The sequence below is a fragment of the Aphelocoma coerulescens genome, chromosome 24 (assembly GCF_041296385.1).
Source record: "Aphelocoma coerulescens isolate FSJ_1873_10779 chromosome 24, UR_Acoe_1.0, whole genome shotgun sequence".
In the NCBI taxonomy this organism is placed as follows: Eukaryota; Metazoa; Chordata; class Aves; order Passeriformes; family Corvidae; genus Aphelocoma; species Aphelocoma coerulescens.
The window spans coordinates 2631362-2649201 of record NC_091037.1 but is presented as its reverse complement, the minus strand read 5'-3'; the positions used below and the strand labels follow the sequence as shown (position 1 = coordinate 2649201).

The 17840-nt window shown below is 46.8% G+C and overlaps 1 protein-coding gene across 2 annotated transcripts in view; it reads right to left on the bottom strand.

The window, feature by feature from the left end:
- The window catches only part of ARHGEF12 (Rho guanine nucleotide exchange factor 12), a 67353-nt gene that overhangs the window by 1287 nt on the left and 48226 nt on the right, over window positions 1-17840 (bottom strand). For both annotated transcript variants that reach the window (XM_068994602.1, XM_068994603.1), the window contains 22 exons: window positions 17651-17683; window positions 16692-16806; window positions 15886-15991; window positions 15461-15673; window positions 14924-15053; window positions 14553-14588; window positions 13793-13947; window positions 13087-13233; window positions 12274-12359; window positions 11321-11446; window positions 10322-10436; window positions 9379-9479; window positions 9199-9276; window positions 7958-8033; window positions 7399-7566; window positions 6814-6901; window positions 6008-6097; window positions 5787-5863; window positions 5212-5439; window positions 2857-3321; window positions 1108-1430; window positions 89-161 (listed from right to left, as the gene is read on the bottom strand). In XM_068994602.1, coding sequence (XP_068850703.1) covers window positions 89-161; window positions 1108-1430; window positions 2857-3321; window positions 5212-5439; window positions 5787-5863; window positions 6008-6097; window positions 6814-6901; window positions 7399-7566; window positions 7958-8033; window positions 9199-9276; window positions 9379-9479; window positions 10322-10436; window positions 11321-11446; window positions 12274-12359; window positions 13087-13233; window positions 13793-13947; window positions 14553-14588; window positions 14924-15053; window positions 15461-15673; window positions 15886-15991; window positions 16692-16806; window positions 17651-17683 — 3029 coding nt within the window. The remainder of the gene's footprint in view (window positions 1-88; window positions 162-1107; window positions 1431-2856; window positions 3322-5211; window positions 5440-5786; window positions 5864-6007; window positions 6098-6813; window positions 6902-7398; window positions 7567-7957; window positions 8034-9198; window positions 9277-9378; window positions 9480-10321; window positions 10437-11320; window positions 11447-12273; window positions 12360-13086; window positions 13234-13792; window positions 13948-14552; window positions 14589-14923; window positions 15054-15460; window positions 15674-15885; window positions 15992-16691; window positions 16807-17650; window positions 17684-17840) is intronic.

Below are 17840 nucleotides of genomic sequence, written 5' to 3'. Positions count from 1 at the left end.
GTGTGAGAAAGGCAAAATTGGACCTCGAACGCTCAACTTTGTGCTCTGAGTTTGGTTCTGGGGCTCGGGGGGTCCCGGCTGCTCCTACCTGAGGGCTCTCCTGTGGAGGCTGAGCCAGCCAGCCCCTGGCGTCGCAGAACGCTGTAGTCCTCCTCCACCTCCTGCAAAACAACAACAACCACCCCAAAGCTCAGCTGGCTCTTGATCTACCAAGCAGACAAAGAGGGCTTCAAATAGGAGAAGTTTCACTACTGCAAACACTGAGTACCCCGCTCAACTCCTTTATCAGCAGCTTTATTTAACCTTTATCTGCATGCAGTACTCTGGTTTCAGTGAAATTGAAGGCTGGCTACTGAATGTTTCACACATCAAACCTTCTACAGTTATTCTGTAAAGAGAATCCTCTTCCCATGCAAAAATAATCTGGAATATATTGAGCCTGAAAACCTCGTTATTGGTCTGATATCCTCAGTGCAACTCAGCACCTTCACGTGACAGCAGGAGCAGCAGCACAGAAGAGATTTCACAGAATTACCAAAGCTGGAAAAGACCTTTGAGATCTTTGAGTCCAGCCTATGCCCTAAGACAAGCTTGTCACCTTGCCACACATCCAGACTTTCCTTAAACACCTCCTGGGATGGGAACTCCAACCCTCCCTGGGGAGCCCCTCCCACCCCTCTGTGATGAACTTCTCCTTAATGTCCAACCTAAATCTTTATGTCAGGAATCCACATTGCTCAGTGTCTTGTTCACAACTCCACTTCTGCAGGCTTGTCCTGTCCCTCAGAAATTTCTCCAGATCAAAATCAAAGCCATAATGAGCCCTCCAGCTCCAGCAGAACTATTGGCCTGTCATGATCCACAACTCAATGCTCATAAAACAACAAAAAAGCAAAAGATTCTGCTTTTAAAGGCTTCCAGAAGTTAAGAGCCAGAGATAAAGAGAAATGCAGCAGTGTTCCTGCCCATCAAAGCTGTCTTAAAGCTTTTTTTTCTGACCCAAAACTTAACGGGTATGGAAACGGTCGAACGCTCAGGTGACCATCAAACATTCCACGTGCAGCAGTAATACTAATTAATAATAACAACTGATGAAAGGCAGCTCACCTTTAGCTTCTCCAGGGCATCCTCGATGTTCTGGATGTACTGCATGAGCTGCACACGGGTCTCCAGAGGCAGCTGAGGGCTGCCCAGGAAGGGGCAGGGCTCCTCCAGCCCTGCCCAGCGCGAGCCCAGCAGCTCCTCGGGGAACGGGGAGCTGCCCCCGTCCGACTGGGTGTCCCTTGGGGACAGGGGCTGCTGCTGCTGCTGCTGGGCACTGTCCAGGGAGGGCCGGCCATGGGAGGTGCACTGCAGGACCAGGGCTGACACCTCCTCGTCCGTGGAGCTCTCCTGCACTGTTCCATATCCATCAAGGATCAAATAATTTCCTGCGGAGACAAAGGGGTTTGAGTCAAGAGTCCTCTGGAAGCTTCAGGGCTGGAGGGAGTTTTGAGCAGATTTGAAGAGACAGAAGTGGGGATGTCCCACAGCCCATCTCCTGAGACATTTTAAACTGCCCTGAGAAAACTCGTTTGTGAGAACTCCAGAGATTAGTGACTGTATCAGACCACACTCGGTTCTGAGCTGGTTCAGAGATCAGGGCTGGTTTTTACACTGTGCATTACAAACAGCCCATAATGAGATGGACAGGACCTGGACTCAATGATCCTTCTGGCTCCTCTCCACCTCAGGATATTCTGTGAACTCACCACCCCCCTTCCTGCTTGCCCAAAATCTCTGTTTGTCTGATAATGGCTGAAAATCCTGCTCTTGCACTAACTAACCTGACAAATCCAGCTGCTGATTTCCAAACTCCACTCCCCAGTGCTGGCACTGAGGATGCTTTTAGATGGGTGAGGTTTAAAATAGAGCTTGCTGATATGCTAAAAGATAAAAGTAATTACAGGCAGAAAATGGTTTCACAACCTGCACCCAGCAATAGGAATCTATTTAATGAATTTCTCTCCAGCAAAGGCAGCACAGGGGACTCAGAATTGACTAAAAACAGATCAATCTCATTTTGAGGTCCCCGTACAGTTAAAAAAGTAAACAGTGGAAGAGGTGACAAATAAATTAGATGCTTCAAGTTGTTGGCTCAGTTTTAATAATTTAAAATGTCTCAGTGAGAAAAATTATTTGCAATATGGAGTTGGAAAGTAGCATTGGGGCAGTCACAAATTGGCTTATCCACGTGGATATAATCCAATTTTTAAATAAAAGCGTATTTACGGATAAGAGACTTCTGTGTGACTGTGAGTGTTGAATCCACCTGACAGCAGCTGCTTCTACTACAGAATGCACACGAGATAGACCTCAGCTTCTGTGCTGAGCTTGGAGTGCTCAGGTAGCTGTCAGATAGTCCATGTGCAGCAATAATAATAAAAATAATAAAATAATGAGCTTTTAGGAGGTTCAGAGTGGGGTAAGATCACAGGAGCCTATTACAGAGTTTCTCTTCTAAAGTTTGATCAGGAAAAGGGCTTTAAAAAGTGCTTTGCCTCCAAGGAAAACCTTTTCCCTACAGGTCCCTATAGGCAGTAGAGAGATAAAGTGGTCCAGGACGGCCACAATCAAGGGCTTGGCTTGTGCCTGGTGCCTCTGCAATTCCAGCCTGTCACAGAGTGCCACCCCCAGCATTTCAGCTTCTCCTCCATCAAATACAGAATTAATCAGTCCGTGTTTGCACAGGGCTAAAATGACTTGTCAAGGCTGAGAGTTGGGAGTTGACTGTCCTATCCCAGATAAGCCAGAGATGAAGTGCTAAACCTGGACCTGGCCAGGCCATCACCCCCTGAGCGAGTGTCCCAGGCTCACCTGAGATCCGAATTTGCACCTCCTCGTCCTCCTTCCTGTCCAGCAGCTCGCTCTCCGCGGGGTTCTCGTCGCTGTGGGCTTCCCGAGCATCGAAGAAATGCTCCCCGCTCTCCTCGGCCCCCAGCCCCTCCAGCTCCGAGCCAGAGCCCTCCAGGTTCATGCTGTCCATGGGCAAACTGCCCCTGGCACCGGGCTCTGTGCCCACCAGCTGCATGGCATCCCCTGAGGCCGGGCACTCAGCTGCAGTCCGGGGGCCGTGCCCAGCCGCGAGCTCTCGAGTTCTGGGAAGGGCTCTGTCCGCTCCAGGCTGCTGGAATCTGCTGTCAGAGGGCTGCAGATCATTCCCACTCTCTGTCTGGGCTTCCTGGGACACGGTCCTGAACCTGGGCAAGCGCTGTCTGTCCTCCAGGGTCCCCTTCTCAGCCAGGCCGAGCTGCTGCACCAAGAGCTGCCTCAGCAACCCCACTGCAAGGACAGGCAACATTCAGGCAAAAACCCCGTAATGAGATGGACAGGACCTGGACTCAATGATCCTTCTGGCTCCTCTCCACCTCGGGATATTCTGTGAGCTCACCACCTCCCCTCCTGCTTGCCCAAAATCTCTGTTTCTATGCTAATGGCTGAAAATCCTGCTCTTGCACTCATGGCACCTGACAAATCCAGCTGTGAGGACAGGAGATGTTCAGGCAGCGCTCACAGAGCACAAAAGGGATAAAAGCAGACACAAAGGTCGCCCTCTCACAGAGGTGCCACTCCTCTCCTTGCTCTTGGTTGGAAAAACAGGGATAAAAATAAATCTGTCAAGGGCTCCAGCCTCACTGCCCTGTTCTACCTTACAATATGTCAGGACAAGTCGCATCTCCTTGGAGAAAAACAAAGAAATTGTCTCCAGAAATTACGCTGAGTGCCTGGGTTTTACCCTGCAAAGGAGCTCACAGCTGAGGCTGTAGCAGGGGATTCCCACCTCAAGGAAATTGGGAATATTCCACTCAGGTTTGAAATGACAGAGAAAAAAAAAAACAGAAAAAATTGAAGAAACATTTTCCCTAAAATTTGATGCAAATTTATGCCTGGTTGAACTTCAACCCACATTCCTTTAGTTCCCAAATTATCCCAACCAAACACTTCATAACAGGGACATATTGTTCCAAACAAAAACGTGCTGCTGTCAAGAGCCTCAGATTGTTCATCCTCACCAGAAAGTGCTCTTGCAACACCCAAAAAAAGCTGTGATGTCACACAGCAGAACTGTCACTCAGCTCAGGCTCCTGTCACAGTGTGAGGGAGCCACTGCTGCTGTTGGGGAGCTGCTCTTTTAACTCTCAACACTCAGGAGATGCTGTAGGGTCACTAAAAGTGTCCTTACATGCCCCAAACTAAGATTATTTTAGCCCCAGTCTCTTAAAACAAGTACCAAAAATATTGGTACAACATTCAGATCTAGAAAAGAACTTTAAATCCTCTAAGAAGGAGAATAAATGGATTTAAAGATCCAAGATAACTCTGAGACTGCAGAGAACTGTCATTGCTTGGACAGAGAGATGGAAGAGTCAACTGGGGCCAAGGATGTGAGAGCTCTGCATTTTGGTCAAAGCAAATATTCCACAGACTCTTCCCTCCAAGCACAACTGAGGGACTTCGTGTCCCTTCCAGAGTTGCCAAGAGGAGATCTGTGGATTAATGAATTCATTCAAATTTTAGGAAGTTCTATTTAGGAGCTGCACTGCCAGAGCTGATCCAGCAGGTTGCAGAGCCCTGCATTCCTCCTCTGAAAGGAGAGCAGAGGAAGCGATTAAAAACCTCCAAACCAATTTCAAACAATGATCTGTCCATCAGCAAAACTTCTCAACACACACAAGAGTTGATCTCATTAGACCCAACCACCTCCCAAGTGCTCAGGAAATCTGAGCCTGGGCTTTGGATATGGGTGAGCTTAATGATTTGCAGGATTTTACAAAAAAAAAAAAAGGAAAATTGTATTCTGCAACACAAGCAACCTCTCCTTTCTGCTCCAGTGCTACGGAAATAAGTGCAGGGCTGAGTGCCTCATCTTTAAAAACTGCTGACCAGCCATGGCACTGGACACTAAGTTCTGCAATATAATTTTGCCATCAAAGCACTCCATGTGCAGTAAAAATTCATTATCACCCTCATTTGATACATAAAACCCCAGGAAAACAAGGAGATGCCCAAATCCCACGGAAGGGCAGTGCATGAATTCAGCATTCCTGGCTGTCAGCTCCATTCTGGGTGAAACCCAGCCACAGGGGCAATGGATAATTCATGCAAATGGGCTGTTTTAACAACTTCCACCTCCCTATCCCACCCCCCTGGGCACTGCCCATGGGTACTCACAGTTCCTCAGAGCATCCCGTGCCCACTGCCCCTCTGGCACCGAGGCTGAGCTGGTGGCTGTGTGTTCATAGCAGGCAGAGGAGTCTTTCAGTGCCAGCTCTGCCTGCTGCACCTTCTCAAACTGTCCCTCGGCCCCCAGCAGCCCTTCCACCTTGGCCTTTTCAGACATGATGGGTGAAGAAGACTGAGGGTTCAGTATTAAGGGAGACTCCAGGCCCAAATCTTTATCTAGAGGACAGAAAACATAAATTCAGGTGAAACAACGATGATAAAAATGCAGAAAATTCGACTCTTGAAACCAATAAAATTCTTGAGCGTGGCTTTGATAAAAAGCCAATCCTTTCCAGGGTTAAAAAAGACTCTCCCAGCAGTTTATAAATCAGAAGGCAACAGTAAAAGGTGCATTTCCAAGAGATTCAGCATCACTTCTCTGAATGACTTGTAAAGAAATCATCCCTTCCCAGAAAAATCTCAAAGCTGCCCTAGGATCCCCAAGCCCCCAGGAACATGGCTGGGCACATCTGCACTCCATGGAGCAAATCTCCTGCTCCCATTTCCCTGAATCCCTGCTTTACCTGGACTCTGTAGGCTGCTGGCAGGAATGTCATGCTGCTCTTTGAGCTTCTGCTGCTCCTCTTCTTCACGCTCCTCTCTGCAGGGAGGGGAGAACAAACACATTGTTTCAGTCACGTTGATCTGCAGGAGGATCCCTGCTTTGGAGGGCAATTTTTGAGCAGGAAAAGGGGTGCTGGAGACAGAAAAATCAGCTTTTCTTTTTCCTGAAGCTTTGACTTACTCGCCAGGGCCTGACTGAGGCAATGGGATCACTCTTCTGCTGCTCCCCATCTTCACAGTTCCTGCCATCTGAGCTATAAGGTCCTGCCAGCTGCAGCAGAAACAGCAAATAAAAATCATGCAGCAAGTGAAGCAGAATGAGCATTTCTCTATTTAATCCTCTTAAACCCAGTTCATATTATTACTAGGGTTTGTTTTTTTTTTAAAGTTCTGTTACATTCAGTCCCTCCAGGAACACCCTGCAATCACCACGGCATAAAGCTCAGCTCACCTGGATGCTCCTCAGATAGACAGGACCTTATCACTTGTCAGATCAACCACTTATTTTAAATATAAATACATCCAAAAGCATTGTTTCACACATTACTGAGGTATAATACATGCAACAATAGCCATGTATCCCATAAACAAATCTATCCCTGCTTATACTTCAGGAGAAAAGAGTTTCTCCCAAAGACAAAATAAAGCTTTTAGCCATGGAATCCAATTTCTGCAGCGGGGTGTTTATGATGCCAGAATGGAAATCTGCAGAGATCTCTGGTGCTGCATGAAGATACAGGATTATTTCTGTGTCTGATCTGGCAGTCAGGCACAGAAAACCAGGATTTTAAGGGTAAACAAAAGCATTTTGGAGGTCAGAAAAGGGTCTGGAGTGAGCCAGTTGGGAGGGATCTACCCTCGGATGCTTCCTACAGAGACCACCAGGTCTGCAGCTGAGTTTGGAGAAGGAATTCAGGGAGTTCATGGGGTGAAGGCCTCTCAGGTACAACAGATGGAGCAGCAGCTGGAACTGAACCCAGTACTTACACATTCTTCTCTGAGACAGTCTGTGCCACCAGCTCGTAGATGTGAGCCCCCTTCTCTGACATGGAGATGACGAAGAAAGCTTTGTTATCTGCACCAACACAGGGAAGGGAGGATTTAAATAGGTGCCAGGTCCCACACAGCTTCCCAAAAACTCCTAGAACAAGCCATAACCCCAGCCCAAAGCAAGGAGAGAGTCCATGAGAGAACCCTGCAACACCAACACAGAAACACAGACCTTGCCCTAGCAAAGAAATTTGCCCTCAAAGGAAAAAACCCATCTCAAACCATTTTGAAAAAGCTTCATTTCTCCTCTTTTCCCTTCTAATAGTTTCCAGAGTGCTTTTCCTCTAACACAATCAGAGTACTTTCATTTAGAAGTCTATTTAAAACTCAAGCAATGCCTATTACTGATGCAAAGAAGTTAAACAGCTCATCCATACTAAGCACGATGTTGGACAACCAAGAATTAAGCCTACGCAGTTTTCCGTGTTCTACTCTGAAAATCCACACAAAAATCATCTTCCTCAACTGAGCTAATCTTTATTTTTGGCTTCTCCTTGTGCTTTCTCAGCGGGCTGCACTGACCTGTGGCCACCTGGCGAACCAGCACAGTGTTGAGTTTGATGATGGGGCTGAAGGTGTGTTTGCTGTCAGCTGTGGACGCCAGGATCTTGCTGTGGCACTTCAGCACCAGTTTGTCATCTTGCTTCTGCAGCAGCACCAGGATGTCCTCCAGCAGCAGAGTGTACAGATCTGCCCAGGGAGCAGAAGAGCCCAGAATGAGTTAAGAGATGCTATCAGAAAGCAGAAAGCTGCATTTCTGATTACTCATGCAGAGGCAGCAATCAGTGCTGTGCCATTCCAAGCAAAGCTTGCAAATCTTCCTCGTGAAAACTCCAACAGAAAGCTACAGATGGAATTGGATCAGCTCATGACTGACTGCTGTGTCCCTGCATGGCCCTAATGATACTCCAGCACATTTCAGAATTGACAAGAGTAATTTAATCAGCTCGGAGGAGCACACAGGCATTATCAGAGGTGGCAGTACCAAGAGTAACTGGGAGCTGCTGCAGAGCTTTTCCCTCTTCTCCTCCCCAGCAAACCCACCCAGAGCCAGGGGAGCGAGGGGATGGCCCAGACTCACCGATGGTTTTGTCACGATTCACCTTCCAAGTCAGGGGCCCTTCATGGAGCATTTTCCTCTTTGTTAGATCCAGGTTCTGCCACCAGGGGAAAGGAAAAAAATGAAATTTCTACGGAAGCAAGGCATGCTAAAAAACAGGAATGCCAGAGGACTCCAGTCTGGAGAGAAGCAGCTAAACCCAGGCTGGGAAAAGAAACACCGAGCAGGGAACCCAAAATCGTGTGAGAGATGCTGGTTATCACTTTTCCTCTTCCACTGCTCTTTTCCACAGGCCAAGTGTCACAGGGTGGAGAATTCTCCCACCAAATCAACCTCCTGGGGCATCAGGATGTCATCCGTTTCCCAGGAGGAGTTTTTCCAATACCCCACATCCAGCTCCAGCATTACAACTGGTTAATGCTTCAGCACTGCATTTGCAAGTCAAGTGTGCCTACAAATGATTTACAAATCATCCCAACGATCTGACGGGATTTGTAATGTCAATGGATTCTTCAGGCACTTCAGTGCTTGTGACATTTAGATCTGCAGGCAAGCAGAAGTGACAATTTTCACAATTCCTCCCTTCCAAGTCTCAGAGTCTACAATCAATGACAGCGAGATTTCAGAGCTGCCAGGAAGTTCTTCCTTCCCCTCACTGAATGCTTGCAAGTTTATTTGGAGAAGGATACACGACACAGTTTTACAGAAAAGATTTGTTTTTTTTGATTCACAGGGACTTTGAGGAAGATGGGGAAGCAAGCAGCAGGTGACCAGCTTCCAACAAAACTGCAGGGGTTTACAGGAGCCATGAAACAGAATATTTTTAATGCTGGACTTCAGGCTTTGTTTGGCTGCATGGATCTGCCACATTTTTGTACAAGCTCTCCTTTTACACCTCAGGGCTCTCCAAGGCCTCCCCAGTTCCAACAGCATCACTAAGACGTGCACTCACACGAGATAAATATCCACAATAATCTCATTATCCATCAGGTATCTCTTCTGTGATACAGTGCTTGAGATTGCAGGCCATAAAGATCTGACAAGCTTCATCAGCACCGTTATGTGCAGAACTGGACTGTTATAGCCACAGAAATCTTCAGGAAGGTGGTAAAACTCACATTTCTGAGACTAATTGTTTTCATTTTCATACAGAAATATTTACCTCCAAAGACCACTTGCTTGTGCATCAGAAGAAGCACAAAGTGAGTGACAGGGCTGCAAACAGAATTTACTCAGGGATTGTTTTAACGCTGTCAACTCACCCTGAACTCATCCATCATGGGGTCCTCTGACTGCTTCAAGTAGGACAGGTCGAGTCGCCGCTGATAATCCTCCAAATGCTGCAGGAAATGCAAAGAAATGGTCACTGGGAGCAGCAAAACTCCCCAGAGTGGAGGTTTCTTGCTGTCCCCAGCCCTGGGTGTTCACTCTGCCCCTCACACCTGCTTGTTCTCTGACTCTTTGACAGCCTGGTTCACGTGGTTGAGGATCTGGCGACAGTGATCTGCTGCTTTCTTCACTTTCTCCTTCTCCTCAGGCAGCTCTGCAAGAATAAAACAAAGTGTGACGGTGCTTCCCAGCACAGGTTTGAACAGTCAGCCCTCCAGTGCAGTTTGCTGGCCTCAAACTGGACAAAGAGGAGTTAAACTCACAGAGAAGTCTATCAACAAAAGCACTGCAAAAGTGGTAAAAATAAGATTTGTGACAGGAGAGAATTCATCGTGACCTGCAGATCATTACATCTAATACAACTGTTACTCTTTCTTTTTTAGGCCCATGTGACAACTATTCACAATAATCTGAGAAACCTAAAATCCTTACTAAGAGTACAGGCCCAGGTGCACCCATCAATTCTCACTAGCACCAGCAGTCACACTGAGAATTCAGTTAACAGGAACATAAACCAGTACATCAAAGATAATGGAGTATCACATGCTTTCCTAATTAGGATTAGAGGGAACTTGTAGCTGCAGTCTATTTTTATGAGTAATGAAATTACACTGCAGAAGGTATCAGATAGTAAAGCTGGAGAGGTATTTTGTGCTATTATTTATCACATTTTTACCTGCTGTGCTGGAAGTATCTTTCAGTGTAACACATCCTAATTAAATCCCACCCTCTGCAAGAGCACGAGGACGTTCTGTGCCGCTTTACAGGTTTGACAGATTCACTTATTTCACACTGAATTTCCTTTTTATTTTACTAAGGAGGAAGAAACACTGGATTTGCCTTTTTATTAGTATTTTTTTTACACCTCCTGTGCAGAAGGCAGCAGTGAAGTCGCAATGAAAACAGAAACAGACATAAAACTGAAGTGTTAGTCAACACATTTACCAAGAAAACCTACTAGAGGTGGGTGCCCAAACCCCAGTGGAAAGGCTTTACCTGTGTATTTAGCAATGTTATCCAGCAGAAGGGGGTATTTAGTCAACCTCTGCATCTCCGTGGGGATGATATCCTTCAGCTGCAGCCGCCGGCACAGGGGATTGCTCTCAGCATCCTAAATTTCAACAGCACAATATCTGCATTTGTCATTTTTATTAAGGCCATAATTACCTGAATGCACAACATCTATTCATCACTTAAACATCTATTACTTCACTTTCCAGTAATTAAATACAAGACAAGAGATGCCAAGATCTATCACCCAGACAACACATCCCCTCTCCATCTGCAATTATCCGCAGGAAAAGCTCATCACAAAGGCAGTGCCTTCCTTCCCTCATTACTCCCCATGGGCATGGGCCCATCCCCAATCAATCTCAGTCAGCAGCAGCCAGGAACACATCAGTTTGGGCTTCCACACCGCAGCAAAACACGGGACATTCGTCAAGGAAATCTCCCCTTGTACCAGCAGAGCTCCTCCCAGCCAGTGCTAATGGAGATAATGTTCTCTTGCAAATGCCACATGGACCCAAACCCCGCTCCTGGCAGGCAGAGCAGGTGTGCATCATCTGTCTCCTGCCCCTGGCACGCAGCAAAGGGCACTCTGAGCACTCTGCCCCACACAGCTTGGCATCCTTGACCTCGAGGGAGATGGCATCTCCTGCCTGGGACACTGCGTGCTGCCCTGCATTCCATCAGGACACTCTGTGCTCCCCAAGCCAAAGGCTCCTCCCTCCAGAAACCATGAGGAGAGATAAATACAGTGCTGGAAATGATCCCGAGCTGAAGGCAACGTTAGGCATGATGTCATTAATTAATGCCATTAATTATCAGAACTTTGCCAGGAGGATTCATTGGGCTGTGCTGGCTCCCAGCCACACCCTGGGGCAACTCAAAGCCTGGTGGAGAACTCAAAGCCCTGTGGAGAAAACTCAAATCCCAGTGGAAAAAACTCAAAGAGCCTGGTGGAGAAAGGTCAGAGCCCTGTGGGAAACTCACCTGCACGAAGGTCTGGAAGCGTGAGTCCTTCTTCTGGCGGGACTTGATGACCTCGAGAGCGAAGGGCTGGTTGCTGCAGAAGGTGGCAGTGGCAAGTTTCAGCTTCTCCTCTGCTGCTCCACTAAACTGTGCCAGAAAGCCAAAAAAGCCAAGTTTAGACAGGCTGGAGTTCAGCACATGCCACCCTCAGCAGGCAGAGCCACACGGGAATGGGCTCACCAGGGAAGAAATGAATTATTGACAAAAATGAGGAGGAATTTCTGCCATGGTTTATGGCTTTGTCTTCCCAGAGGAGCCCTTTACACCTCAAACTCCACAGTTCTCCTCAATCCAGCCCTCCCACATTAAAGAATCCCAGATTGGTTTGGGTTGGAAGGGATTTTAAAGCCCATCCAGTCCCACTCCATCATGGGCAGGGACACCTTCCACTATTCCAGGCTGCTCCAACCTGTCCTTGAACACTTCCAGGGCTGGGGCAGCCAAATCTTTCCACAAAGATCTCAGAAGTGAAGCCTGCACCAGCACTATAAACCCTGAATTTATCAATTCTAAGATTAGAAATCAGTATTTTTAACCATCTTTTAACTGCACCGCAGCCAACACCAGGCTCACATTTCAGTGTTACTGAAACAAATTGTGCCACTCCATTTCTCAAAGTCCCACTCTCACCTTTATGTCTCCAAAAGTGCCTTTCTATTCTACCCACACATCCCAAGGAAATTATTCCTGTGCCTTAAATGACTCTTATCTCCAGTCAGAAGAAAATCCTCGGAGTTCTTCCTGCTTTCCCTTCCACCCTCATCACCCTCCAGCTCTATTTTGGCTCCACAGAAATGACAACTCCCAGCCTTTCAGTTCCCATTAGCTGGGAATTACCTTCTCCAGCCTCTGGCTCTGTTGGTCATTCTAGGAAATATTCTTTTCAAATACAAGAAATATTAAAAGAATTTTACCCAGGAGAGCAAATCTTCCCCGATTTGGCCAATGACAGAAGTTTCGTTCCTTTTCCGGACAGCTTTCATCTGATCGTTCAGTGCAACTTAAAAATAAGGAAGAGAAAGTAAATTTTAATTAATAGTGGTCAAATTGCCAGCTTGATTTTCAGCATTTAACATAAAAGCCATTCTAGAAGAAGATTAGATTTGAAATCATTTTAATTAGCTAATAAACGATATCCTGCAATTTAATAAATCTAGAATATCTAATGAAGTGTCACGTATCTCCTTTGCTCTTCTGTCTCACCTGTCTTCAAGTGACCCCTAAGAACCATTCCAAACTTACCTTTTCTGAGGCTCTATATTACTTTTGTGCAAACAGGGATAATGTGGAACACAACTGCAGCCATAAAACCACACAACTGATTATCCAGTGGCTGAAATTCCTACTGTGAGCAGTCCTTTCCCTAAACAATGAGGAAGGGCCACTCTTCAGAAACAAAAAGGCATCAATCTCTATAAATCTGTTTTCATGTTCTCTTCAAGAACAGTTGTAACATCTCAAATGCTGGCCCATAAGGCTCTTTTATCAAGCATGATCAACACAGATAAGGAAAAGGAGCACTGGGCACGATTCCTTATCAAAATATCTTTGTAAATCAGAATTGGAACAAGTGTGAGCAAAAGCAGGCCCAGGGTACTGTCCTTAAGAATTCTGCTTCATCTCAAGCATCGGGCGCTTGAAGCAAAGGCACCCTCGTGTTCCAGGGTCCCTTTGCTTCAATTTTGCAGCCACTGGAACCCAGAATTCCAGCATCCAGCTGCTCCTACCATGCAGCCCAAGGATATCCTCCAGGTTGGAGAAGATTTTCCGCTTGTCACTGGAGCTGAGGATGCCCTCCCTGGTGACCCTCTGGTAGAAGACGTTGTGCAGGACCTTCAGCGTGCGTACATGGGCTCGCTCTGTGTAGAACAGCTCTGGGGAGACAGGAGAGCAGGATTGCAGCTGTGGAGCCAGGAAGGAGTTTAGAGCAAGTCCCCCCAGCAGCACTTCCCTCCCTGGCCCATATTCCAGGCTCTGCTGTAATTCCTTGTTTGAATTGTTTGTAAAATTCCATCGTTTACCCCAAACCGACAGTGAGCTCTGAGCAGCTCACAAACCCACACACACAGAGACTTCTGCAGGACCTGCAACTAAAATCTTCTGAAGTTTGGGAGTAGCATTTCCATCAGCTGTGTTCCAAAAAAGCCAAGCTTTTCTTGCTTTCTTTTAAGAGCATATTAAAAATTGGCCTTTCAGTGCCTTCATAGGTTTAATAACCACGGACTGGATCAATCTCACCTCAGGTTATTTCCCAGTAACAAGCAAAAGTTTCACACCTAAGAACTCTTCAAACCAGAAGTTCTACAATTCTCCAGCCCCTACTTTAAACAAATCAGGGCAGAAAGACCTAATTGTAAATTTTAAGAACTTCAAAGCTCCAGGGGAAGGTTTCAACTTTGAGCTTGGCCAGGTAGGAAAGAGCCTCCATCTCACCATTTATCACTTCCTGACGCTTGATTTCGTAGGGTTTGAGCCCCATCAGCACCTCCCTGCTCACAAGCTGCTGCCAGTTGGGAGGGTCCATGTCCATGTCGAAGTCATAGAGCTCATCCTCACTCTGCACATCTGCAAAGCCAACACTGTCCATCCTGATGGGAGGAGGAGAAACGTGAGGTAATTCCCATTTCAGGCAAAAGCTGAGTACATAACTCAGCACCATGAGTACACTGTCCCTGCCAGCTGGAGGCTGTTTGATGCCTGAACCTCTGGGCACATTCCCTAATTTTGCCCTTTACAGACTGGCTGCCTGTTCTGACAGTGTTTTCATCACCTTCCATCAAGGTGACAGATCCATGACAGATCAAATCATTTGCAGTCAAATATCAAGTCAGCGAAAAGGGCAGGTTACAGTTTCTTGCCTCTGTCTATCTGCAGGTACAGAGCCAACAGCAACAGACAGGTTTAAAAGGAAAATAGGGATATCTCTACTTCCTAACCTAACTCCCATCCATTCACATCAGTGGATACAGCAATCATTCTACTTCACTCACAGATCAAAGGGGTTTTTTTGCATATGACTCACCCCACCTGCCCTATAAATGGCTGCCAGTGTCTGATTTTTTTTTCTTAAAGAAAAAAGATCATGCAGACAACTGTGCTGGCTCAGAACAATGAGCACTGCTGCATTCTGCTTCATAACCTCTTGAAATCCAAACAAATTCAATGAAGTTCAAACATTTCTAAGCATACTCACTTGCGGAAAGGCTTTGGTGTTCCCATGTCAACCATCCTGCAAGGAAGGAAAGAAACCATTAGGGAAGCTTGTGCCTGAATTTCTCCCTGCTCACACACTCAGCATGACTTCAGAATGGTGGTCTGAGCTCCAAACCAGAGTATTTTGTCCCCTCTCCTGAGAGTTTTCTATCACAGCAGAGACACGGCCCAAAGTTCCCTAATTCTCCCAACAATATTTAACACAAGTGGCGTCACTACAATTTTATGTACTGCATTTCAACAGCCACAGTCACACTGACACAGGAGTCGGACTACAACGATCTTTTCCAAGCCATTCCAAGATTTCCTGACTCTCTCTCTCTCTCGGCTCCCTCAAGCACTCCGAGTTACCTCTCTGATTCTCCCTCCTCCTCCTGCAGGTTTTCCAAAGGGGACGGGAACTCGAAGGTGTTGTTGGGTGTGCGGGGAGTGCCATCCATGGAGTCACCGGCAGGTGGGGCCTCCCCAGGCTGCTTCAAACCTGCGCACAAAATAAACGGGAAAGGTGAGGAACCAAACTGGAGGACATCAGAGAATTCCCAGCCTCTCCAGAGCCTCCTGATTCCAGCTTCATTTCAGCTCAGAGCTGCAGGAACCCAATGCCCAGGCTGGGAAGAAGAGCCTCAGTAACAAAAGCTTCCAGGTGACACAGGCTGGCACCTGAGATGGGGTTTTTCCTGCTGGATGATCCAAAGCCACAGGGGCAGAACCCACTAACAACCACTTCTGCTCACTGTAAGACTCCCTAATTGAGGAAAGCTGACCAAGGTGAGGAAGAGCAGCTCTCATGACATCAAAGCATTTCCTAATCTGCCCAGCTTTGTTGCATGGATGCTCTGCACATCCTGTTCCCAGCACAACCTTTAATCATTCTGCATTCCACCCTACCTGTGTCACTGTCCTTGCTGCCCTCTGGAGAGGCAAAGGGCCCCACTGCCAGCGGGGACATGGGGTTGGCAGGGGGGTAGGGAGCATCGGTGCCATCGCTGGAGGAGCCGCTCTGGCGCAGCTTGCTGGCCTCTGGGGGCTCTGGGCTCACAGAAGAGGCTGTGGGCGAGTGCTTGGGGTGCCTGGGCTTCTGCATCTCCATGGCCCTGCCAACTGAACGAAAAGGATCATCGCACTGCTGAAACGACCTCTGCCTGTTCCCAGTGGTGAGAGAAGCAGCATTTCAGGAGCAAAACCGGTTTGTGCATCTTCAAAACCATATTTTAACAACAACAAGTTTACTGGGTCTTCCTGGCATGAATTTTTAAAGGCAGCAGGGACTCTCTGTGGCTGCCAGGGCACGTGGGTTTCCTGGGCTGACATACTTGCACTGCTGTCGTGTCGGCTCGGTCTCCTTGGGGGGCCCAGAATGTTGGGGAAGCCTCTCCTCTTTCCTTTCTCCTCTCCTTCTTTCTCCTTCTTGATGCTTTGCTGCAGGTAAAGAAAGCAAACTCATCACTCACTGCTTCAAATCCAGCTGTTTCCTGAGGTTTTAATTAAATTCTTTAAAGCTGCAGAAGAGAGAGGACACAAACCTTCCAAAGGGTTTCACACTGTTTCACCTCCTCACAGTTAATGCAGAACTGCTTGAAACTCTCTTAATATTTCAAAGGAAGCTGAAATGCTGATGGAAATAAGTAGCTACTGTGACCAGATACACCCCCATGCTGTGGGAGACAAGGGATCACACCCACAGAGATGAAGTTTTGGTGGAAAATTTCATTATGCAACAGGAAAAGTGGGGGTGGCAGGGAGAAGAGCTCTCCTGCATTGCAAACCAGGAGGGTATGAGCAAGTTTCTCCAGAAGAAAACTGAAGTAAACAAGGCAACAGCTTTCATGAGACCCTCATGTGGTTCAAGCTTGTGTTCTATGAAACATTCCCCACCCAAAGTTTTAACGACTGTGAAAAACAAGGTGAATTCAGGGGTAAAGGAAATAATTCTATTTATTTCTAATTCACGTGTCTGCCAAACAGATGCAGAACCCAGTCTCAGCTCTCAGGTTTGCTGTGCAGCTCAGTAATCCCAGAACCTCTTGAAACAGTGGAAAATCACAGCAATTTTTAACTTTTTCCTGCTAAATTGGGGTTTGAATTGCACACAAATCCTCTGTGGCCACGCCAGCAGTACCTTGATCTTGGGCAGGAAACCAATCCGGCCACGCTTCTGCTCCAGGTTCCGAGGCTCTTTGACTTTGACTCCCAGGTGTTTCATGTAGGTGAGGATCACATACTGCATTGTGGAGCTGCCAAACACATAAAAACCAGCGAGGTTAAAGAGAAATATGCTGGGAAAATACATTTAGTCAGTAAAATTAAGGTCAAGTGCCAAGGTTCTATTGCAAAGTTAATTTTTAAATTGAAGTAAGTTACGAAATGAACCGAAATAAACTCTCACAGATAATGGGAAGGCTCAGCCAACATCAGAATTTATCCTTTTGTAAATTATGGAGTAAATAAAGATGGAATATATGGATGGGGAGGCCCTGGCACAGGCTGCCCCATCCCTGGAAGTGTCCAAGGCCAGGCTGGACTGGGCTTGGAGCAACCTGGGATAGTGGAAGGTGTCCCTGCCATGGCAAGGGGTGGAATTAAATCATCTTTAAGATCCTTTCCAACCCAAATCATTCCATGATAAAAGGCACAGAAGCCTAGGAGGTGAAAACACAATTTTGAGAATTACACAGACGGTCCTAAAATTCTACACTAAAACCATATTTGATGTCCCATTCTTGTTCTGAGTTACGGTAAAAATAAGCAGCAGTAAAAGGTTACTGCACAGAGTGGAGGAAAAGCTGCTCAGATAAAAACTGAGCAGGACAAGGCACAAACAGAAAATAAATGTTGGAGCAGACTGAAGCCAACACAGAACAAAAATAAACACGAACTCTCCGTGACAGCAATTTTTAAAATGTGAAACACAGACAACAAGCATCAGCAAAGGAGAGGCTGATGCTCTGAATTCCAGTGCTTTATGCCAGGGGATTTAGGAGGTGAGTGTTTGGAGGTACAGCCAGGAGAGGGCTGTCGTGTTCTACCAGCACAACACACCAGCACTGGCACAGCCCAAGCTCCCCCAACTTCCATTACCTCTTGTCTTCTTCCAGAGGCTGAGATGACATCCTAAAAACAAGAAAGCGTTTTAAAATGAAACTCAAAACCCAATTACCACTCGGTCCCATCCACCCAGAGCACCAGCAGTTGTGTTCCACAAGTGTCCTTTAGAATGTTCAGCAGCCCCAGCAGGGGAAAAAAAATAAAATCAAAAATCAAAACTGAA